Genomic DNA, 8,740 nt, shown 5'->3' with positions numbered 1-8,740 from the left:
GTGCATGGTACAGATTGTCTTTTTCTGCCTTCCTTAGAAGTGAACCTGAAAATTTTACTCAGTAGATTTCTGGATAAAATGGCTATTGGGTTAGTTTTTGCTGGGCTATTCAGAAGCTCTATTCTGAAAAATGTGTGGAAAATACAGTGGTACCTCATTATATGAACCCCTCGTCTTACGAACAACCCGAGATAAGAACCTGGGGTTCAGAAATTTTTTGCCTCTTCTTATGAACTTTTTCCTTCTTATGAAGCCGCCGCCGCCACCGAGAAGCCCCGCCACCTAGCTGTCACTTTTTGAAACAGCCAGAGGGCTTCCCAGCGTCCTCCTGAACCCGAACGCCAAACCCAAACTTCTGGGTTCGGCGTTCGGGAGGCCACTGAGAAGCCCCCCGGCTGTTTTAAAAGGTGACAGCCAGGCGGCGGAGCTTCCCAGCGGCCTCCCAAACCCGAACTTTTGCCGAACTTCCGGGTTCGGCGTTCGGGAGGCCGCCGAGAAGGCCCCCGGCTGTTTTAAAAGGTGACAGCTGGACGGCGGGGCTTCCCAGCGGCCTCCCGAAGCCAAACGCGGAAGTTCGGCAAAAGTTCGGGTTTAGGAGGCCGCTGGGAAGCTCCGCCGCCTGGCTGTCACCTTTTAAAACAGCCGGGGGGCTTCTCAGTGGCCTCCCGAACGCCGAACCCGGAAGTTTGGGTTTGGCGTTCGGGTTCAGGAGGACGCTGGGAAGCCCCCTGGCTGTTTCAAAAGGTGACAGCTGGGGGGCGGCGGTTTTTTGCGGGGTTTTTTCTTCGTTGCACGGATTAATTGATTTTACATTGTTTCCTATGGGAAACAATGTTTCATCTTATGAACTTTTCGTCTAACGAACCTCCCCCTGGAACCAATTAGGTTCGTAAGACGAGGTATTACTGTACACGGCTTAAGCAAGTGTTTCTTAACCTTGGCACTTGAAGATATGTAGACTTCAACTTCCAGAATCCTCAAGCTAGCAAAGCTGGCTGTGGAATTTTGGGAGCTGAAGTCCACACATCTTCAACTTAAGGTTGAGAGACACTGGCTTAACTTATTTACTCCGGCATTCTAAAATAGTAAGATTTATTTTGTGTGGAGGGTGGGTAGGTGGGAAAAGAATTCAACAGGAAAAATGCCACTTTTAGCCATTTTCTATTTATAAAAAAAGGTATTTATTGTGAGGATATGAAAATAGCAATCTTGGTTAAAAGCAGATATGGGCTGAAGGTATGTTCCAATAAAGTGGTATATTTTGTCACATTCAATAAAAGATTTCGCCCCACTTTAAGACTCTTCTTCCTACCCCAGGCATTCACAGGTACCATAGTGTTATAAGTGCAAAAAATTATTATATAAATATATTTCAATGTAACAATTATTTCTAGAAAGCATACATTAATTGAAGAACCATAAACATAATTAGCTTCAGCATATAAAATCATTTCAAAATAAGTATATATAAATAACTTAAGTTGTAAACATAGAAATAAACAGTTGTATGCCGTTATAAAAATAAACATCTGATGCTCTGTACAATAAAACATTATCCTTTGACAAGCACATCTGCGTTATGAGAAGAGTCCATCTTAGATGTGCCTTCTAAAATCGCTTGATTCATTAATAGTGGTGCCAGGTTCAAAAAAATAAAGGAAAAAATAAACACAGTGAGTAGCCGGTGATTCTTGGAATGCAGTCCTAGAATCAGATTTGCTTCCCATCTTAAATGATGTGATTTCTGGTAGAGAAGATAATCTCTACCTCCCACTTCAAATAACACAGAGGACAACAAAGCTAGTATTTCTGTTGCTACACATTATTTCTATAGTTGTATCGGCTTCTTGGCGTTGATCATTTATTTTGTCAGTCACCATCTGTGCTTTATTTGGATCATCTGATGTTTGTTTTGTGCTACACGCCACGTTGATGTCTACCAAGTCAGTATGCACTGAAATATGCTTTCTTTTATGCTGCCCACAGTCCCCAACTAATTCAGATCAGTGAATTAGTTTTATACCCCAATGTTTAACACACAAAAAAGTGCAAGCAGTTCACTTTAAGATTCAAAGGCACTTTCCACATATTTGTGGGGAAAGAGAATCCTCTTTACCTAGTCCAGCAAAAATAAGATGGAAAACACCAACAGCCTATGAAAACCTGTTCTTACTATTTTATGCTACCGTAATTACTAAACTTAATTGCTTTCTGATTAATATAGAAGAGTGGCATATTTTACAGCCTTTGTGTTTCCTCTCCCATAAATGCTATAAGTAAGTTGCGGGCTGTTGCAGTAACAGACTGGATGTACGACGTTAAGCTCTCAAGGGGGGAATAAGTCACCCCCAAATTCAATTAGACTCCTGGGGACCACGCAGGCATAATTATTCCATTTTCCTGAAAAAAAATGTGCCACTGTCTTCCTGTACAATTAGCAAGTTTCTAAATACTAAAAGCTAGCTGACAGAAAATGGTGATAGGAAGCTGTAATTCTAAGTTACATAACTTGATTTATAAGAAATAACCTGAATAAGGTACATATTCACATGAATATAATCTACTTTCAAACACTAATTGCTATAGGAGCAGTGAGGGGTGAGAATGTTAATTCTATGCTCGTTCTCTTTGAACCTAATTATGTGAATGTGGTTTGGCATTTATTTTATACAATCATATTTATTACTTTCAAAAAGACATTGAAGGGCATAAGTAGAAAAATGTGATTTTAAAAAGCAGCTCACGGGGATTGCAAATCGATATGACACAACAGTTGAGGCTGAGAGGTTAGATTTCCAACCTGATAAAACTTATGGGGTAAAACCACGGTGGATGTCCTTTGCTTTGAGCTTATTTTCATTACCATTGGCCGTTGCTCTTCCAAAATTGGCAAGGATATTTGCTGAACGAGATGGTGTGATAGGAATTTCTCTCCAAGATTCAGAATGTAGTGGTAGCTATGTAGGAAACCTGCAGTTGTGTTAATGCTATTATATTACTGGTTTTACGCATGTAGTCTTATGGTGGAGATTCTGTAGTGTGAAAAAATGTATCCTGTAGCAGAACATTGTTTCTCTTCCTGAGTTGCATTTCTGACCGAGAGAAAGCAAAAACCAGTTCTTGTTTTCACAACTTATAGTACTCCCTTGAGAGTGAGTTGCTTCTCCAGCCAATAACACTGCATTTTTCATTGATCAGGCACTCTGCAAAGAGTTTTATAGTAGCTTAGTTTAGCTTCTAAAATTAAATGTTCCTTAAAATTAAATAAAAGTTATTTTGTGTTTTACTGCACCAGGAGCCTTTCCATAATCATCTGGTCGAAGGAGAAATTCAATGTAAAATCAATATTTCAAGGAAAACGTTTTGACCACTGTCTCTGTAAACGTTGCCTTCTCTAAACCACCAAACAAAAATCTCATTCAATTTTTTTTCCTAATTGAACTAGAACAATATTTGTAATGTGGAGTAACCATTTATGATTCTGTGTGGCCTGGCAAGCTTCTCCCTCTGCCACCAGTTTCAGACAGCAAATTCTGCTGTTGCTGGTTATTTTCAGAAACAGTTTGTTGATAGTGTGTATTATGCCCATCTAAGTGGTGAGAAAATGGGAAAGCTGAGCAATTACCAAAGGTTGTCTCTTTACAAAAGAGCTCAGAAGTCTTGCAGGAATCGCTGGGGCACCAAGGTCAACCTGCAATAATTCAAAAGGGGGAAAAAAAATCTTAGTCAATATTTGGCAATGCTATTCAATACCAAGTACTTCTGAAAAACTGCTACTTTTTACAGGGTGGCGAAAGATTGTTGAGGGAAGTTAAAAGTGTTTTAAGTGTGAGTCAGCTGCCTTTGATGTTGCAACCACAGGAGGCACTGCAATATTTGTAACTTTGAGGAACTAGTTGTAAGTACAAGTAACTGTCTGGTTTGGTTCTGCAACTTGACAAGACAGAAACAGACTTCAAGGGATAATTAGAACTGCAGAAAAAACAGTTGCTACCAACCTGCCTTCCACTGAGGACCTGTATACTGCATGAGTCAAAAAGAGGGCTATGAAAATATTTGCAGACACACCACATCCTGGACACAATCTGTTTCAAATCCTACCCTCAAAATGACACTATAGAGCACTGTACACCAGAACAACTGGACACAAGAACAGTTTTTTCCAGAATGCCACCACTCTTGTAAACAAATAATTCCCTCAACACTGTCAAACTATTTACTAAGACTGCACTACTATTAATCTTCTCATCGTTCCCCTCACCGATCTCCTCCCACAAATGTATGACTGTAACTTTGCTAATTGTATTCTTACAATATATATTGATTGGTTCCGAATATGATTTGATTGCTTATTTGTACCTGGGCTATCATTAAGTGTTGTACCTTATGATTCTTGACTAACTTTTAAGTTCACTGAGAGCATATGCACCAAGACAAATTACTTGTGTGTCCAACACACTTGGCCAATAAAATTCTATTCTAAGTAACTTTTTTTAGTGCCTTCGTAATTTCAAAAAGTTGCTGAATGAATTATAATCAAGGACCACATTAAGTACCCAATAATAATTCTACAAAGTGATGCCAGATTGTACTCATAGTATCCATGCAATACTTGTAAGAGAACACCTACAAGTGGAATGTACTGTAAAAGTATTTTCTACCCTGAAAATGTGGGTTTCAAAGAGCAACAATTGCAAGCTTTTCTCCAGCTGATAAGGAATCATTAGATTACAGTCCTTTGCACACTTTAGCATATTTTTAGGAATTAAGTTCTCAAGATATTTAAATCTGTCCTGGCAGATATGGTTTATTGTAACATGTTTGCTATGCACACAGAATTAATATTAGATAGGAAATATATCCCCAGCTTCCCCTCAATGTAAATAGATATGGTCCTTGAATTACAACCATTCTTTTAACAACTACAGTATTTGGAGATACGATGGCACTGAAAAAAGTTATTTGTGACCAGTCTTTGCATTTATGATCATTGCAGTATTTCTGTCGTCACATGATCAAAATTTGGGAACTTGGCACCTGGCATGTAGTTATGACAGTTGTAACATCTGGGAGCCACACTGTCATTTGCAACCTTGGGTTTCTAAGAAGCAAAATTTGGTGGAAACTGGATCCCTTTAGTGACCATGTGGTTCTCTTTGTGACTTGTGATTCATCAAATGATCCCAGAAAAAAAGGGTCATAAAATCAAGCATAGCCACATCACTTAGCAATTCAGAAGTCAGTTCTGATTGTTATAAATTGGGGATTATCTGTAGCGAAAAAAGAAGCAACTTTTGAGGCTAGCTTCATTTTGCATAAAATGTGGGGCATTTTGGCTATTTAAAAAAATAAACAAGGAACTAGGGTCATTCATACAGACAGAGCATTGTAAAAACATATTACTAGATTTATACCCATATGTATTGTATTAAAAATCTGGACATAAAACAGCCCAGATAGTCTGCCCTGAAAAAATGGCAATAAAATGGGTTGGATTTATGCCCCTAAATAGGTGGATTTATGCCACCATGGATATCTACAGTCAGAGCAAGGATAACAGTGGTTTTTGAATAATGACATATTATTTTGGGTTTCCTTGGGCAGATCTACCTAGGAGCTCTTGTGAATAGAAACTTCAGAAGGCTGGAAACCTACCAATACCAGGCTGGCTAAAGTTTGCTGCTTTGCTTGTTGCCAGTAACAGTTTTACAGCAAAGTATAAACAATGCAATAGCAAAAAAACTCTGCAGGTCAGTAATGCCTTTGCTAAAAGGTCCAATCAAGAATCTTAAAATCTTGTCATACTTCCTTGCACAATTTATTGCTGTTAGATACATTTTTATTTGCTTTGTCTCTGTTGTAGAAAGCAATCTTCCATATATAATATATTTTACATTAACTTTTTGCCCAGCTCTGCAGATACCTACCTGTATCATGTATATGACTTTAGTAATGTCTTTTCCAGTCACGATATCAGGTTGTAATATCCATGCACTGGGCAAAATCTCTCCTCGTACCATTTCTTTACATGGGCGAGGCATTGACTCTTCATAGATAGATTGAAGAGCTAAGATGTACATATTTTCCTAGGTGAAAGAAAGGAGAGTTACGTGATAAAAATCCACTAGCGGTTCTAGAGTTCTCCTATAGACTCCTCCTATAGACTCCTCCAACCTTTTATCAAATTATTTTCAATGTAAGAACAGGCTATCATAGTGTTCAACAGAAAAAAACGTGTATGTGTGTGTGTAAAATTAATTCATGGAAAAATGTTTGTGGGATTATTTAAAGAGAAATCAGTAACTAAAAGTAAATGAATTACTTTATGTCCAACCATTTAAATGTAGAGAGGAAGATGGAAAATCTCATAGATGCAGTCACTGTTCATCTCGCCTTGTTAAATTAATTGGATAAACATTTATTATTATTATTATTATTATTATTATTATTGTTATTATTGTTATTATTGTTATTATTATTATTATTATTATTATTATTATTATTATTGATAGATACAGGAAGTGGTGACTGAAACACGTTGCAGACAGCGATCTATGTACCTCTTTGGCTTCTACACAGATACAGCAGAAATCTCTTGGTTGCTTTTGGTAACAAAAGGAATCCTCACTCACCACGTATACTGTAATTAAATCAAAAGAAAGAAATCAGGAAAACAGCACACCAATCAGAGGACTGAATAAGTCCATATCCAATATTTTTAGCTTCCATTCCCTTCTAGCTTTTTTTTTGTCCTCACAATGCATCTAGAAGACAACAATACAACATTTGACCATTTTTGATTCTGTTAAACTGTATTATTCTTCAAACCAGGATATAATTAGAGGTATCTATAATAAATTAAACACACTCTTAAAAATGCAGTGCAAAGCTCTAAAAATAATACCCATAAAATCATAAATAACTTAAAAATCAGGGCAAGATCAGAAAGTAGAACAATATCCATTTAACCAAAGGGGGAAGCGGCAGAACCGAAGTTGATATCGAAAACTCAAAATGCTTGGCACCAACTTTATTTAGAGACTTCCTCTACAAAAGCTATTATAACCCTAGAGACAATTTAAGCATCATGTTGGAATAATAAAGCAAAAAAGTATCCTTCTGGCAGCCCAGATGAAAGCTACCAGTGCAATATGTTTTTAAAAGATCCTTTCCTTGCAAAAAAAGTGTCATTTTTTTCTACCACTCATGAGAACAATGAACATGGCACAGTGGTTAGAAGAATGCAGGATTGCAGGCTAACTATGCTGTAGGCTGTTGTTGGATTTCGACAGGCTCAAGTTTGACTCATCCTTCTATACTTCCGAGATCCCTAAAATGAAGACCCAGATTGTTGGGGCAAGATGCTGACGTTTGTAAACCATTCAGAGAGTATTTCAAAGCACTATGGAACGGTACAGGAGTCTAAGCTATTTGCTATGTTATGCTTTGGAAAGCACCTATCCAGAATGTGGTCGGTCCAACAACACAAGGGAAACATCAGAGCTGAAGAGCCATGTTTGCAGCAGAAAGAAGCAAGTGGATCTCAGGATCTCTGACCTGGTTATCCCAAGACTAATTTATGAAGCACCAGAAATCATGCATCACCTCCAGTTATATTGCCATAGAGAAGGGGATGAGAGGAAAGTGGTGCTACAAACTTAGTTTGTACATTAGAATTAGCTGTGGAGATTCTGTTTGCTTTCAAAGCAGAAAAGGAGATACAATTTCCACATTTTTAGCTAAATCCCTTCATTATTCCTATGAAGGATCATGCAGTGCTATGAAACAATTCAGACAAAGTAGAACGTGAGCCCCCTTCAACAACAGTAAGTAGTGTAGTGTAAGTAGTACTCACCCAACTCAATATTGCTGCTTATTTTCTTATGTACCTGAGCGGTGGTGATGGTTTTGTCATACAAATGTCGCTTACTGGCATCCTTCAACATACACAATACCGTGGAAAGAGGTTGGTCAATCACTCCTGCTCCCAAAAACCCATGCTTAGTTGTAGATGACAAGAAGGCCTTATAATAAACAAACACGTTCTTCTCTGTGCACTGATATCTAATGGAGAAATAAATGCAAGATGAAAGCAGGTTTTCTGAAAAAATACCATAAAAGGAACTCTCTTGGTATAAATAGAAGGGATCTATGGCCAAAACTTACTTCCAGCCAGCGGTTGCCTGCCCACTGTAAAGGTTTTTCAAGTCATTTGAACATACTGCCATAACCTTTAAAGCAAGTAAAATGCAACGTTATAGTTCAGAAGTGGTAGCCCCTTTATATAAAATTCAGCTTTATTTAAATCTAGTGATAGCTTATTATGTTCTCTTCTGGGGTCCAAGCAGCTATCCAGCAATTTATTTGAAACTGGGAATAATTTTCCTTATTTCAATTAGTGAAATAAACCAACATTTAGCTAAATACAGTGATACCTCGTCTTACAAACGCCTCGTCATACAAACTTTTCGAGATACAAACCCAGGGTTTAAGATTTTTTTGTCTCTTCTTACAAACTATTTTCACCTTACAAACCCACCGCTGCCACTGGGATGCCCCGCCTCCGGACTTCTGTTGCCAGCGAAGCACCCGTTTTTGCGCTGCTGGGATTCCTCTGAGGCTCCCCTCCATGGGAAACCCCACCTCCAGACTTCCATGTTTTTGTGATGCTGCAGGGGAATCCCAGCAGGGGAATCCAGCAGCGCAAAAATGGGCGCTTCGCTGGCAACGGAAGTCCGGA

The 8,740-nt window shown here is 38.4% G+C and overlaps 1 protein-coding gene across 1 annotated transcript in view; it reads right to left on the bottom strand.

Annotated features, from left to right (window-relative positions):
- Positions 1-3,505: 3,505 nt before the first annotated feature.
- The window catches only part of STARD9 (StAR related lipid transfer domain containing 9), a 103,897-nt gene continuing 98,662 nt past the window's right edge, over positions 3,506-8,740 (bottom strand). The window contains exons 29-33 of the mRNA XM_070741271.1: positions 8,167-8,231; positions 7,856-8,064; positions 6,561-6,640; positions 5,928-6,086; positions 3,506-3,691 (exon numbers count right to left, since the gene is read on the bottom strand). Coding sequence (XP_070597372.1) covers positions 3,590-3,691; positions 5,928-6,086; positions 6,561-6,640; positions 7,856-8,064; positions 8,167-8,231 — 615 coding nt within the window. The 3' untranslated portion in view covers positions 3,506-3,589. The remainder of the gene's footprint in view (positions 3,692-5,927; positions 6,087-6,560; positions 6,641-7,855; positions 8,065-8,166; positions 8,232-8,740) is intronic.

Source organism: Erythrolamprus reginae, chromosome 1, assembly GCF_031021105.1.
Source record: "Erythrolamprus reginae isolate rEryReg1 chromosome 1, rEryReg1.hap1, whole genome shotgun sequence".
Taxonomy (NCBI): Eukaryota; Metazoa; Chordata; class Lepidosauria; order Squamata; family Dipsadidae; genus Erythrolamprus; species Erythrolamprus reginae.
The sequence above is the reverse complement of the archived record's forward strand: the minus strand, read 5'-3'. Positions and strand labels throughout refer to the sequence as shown.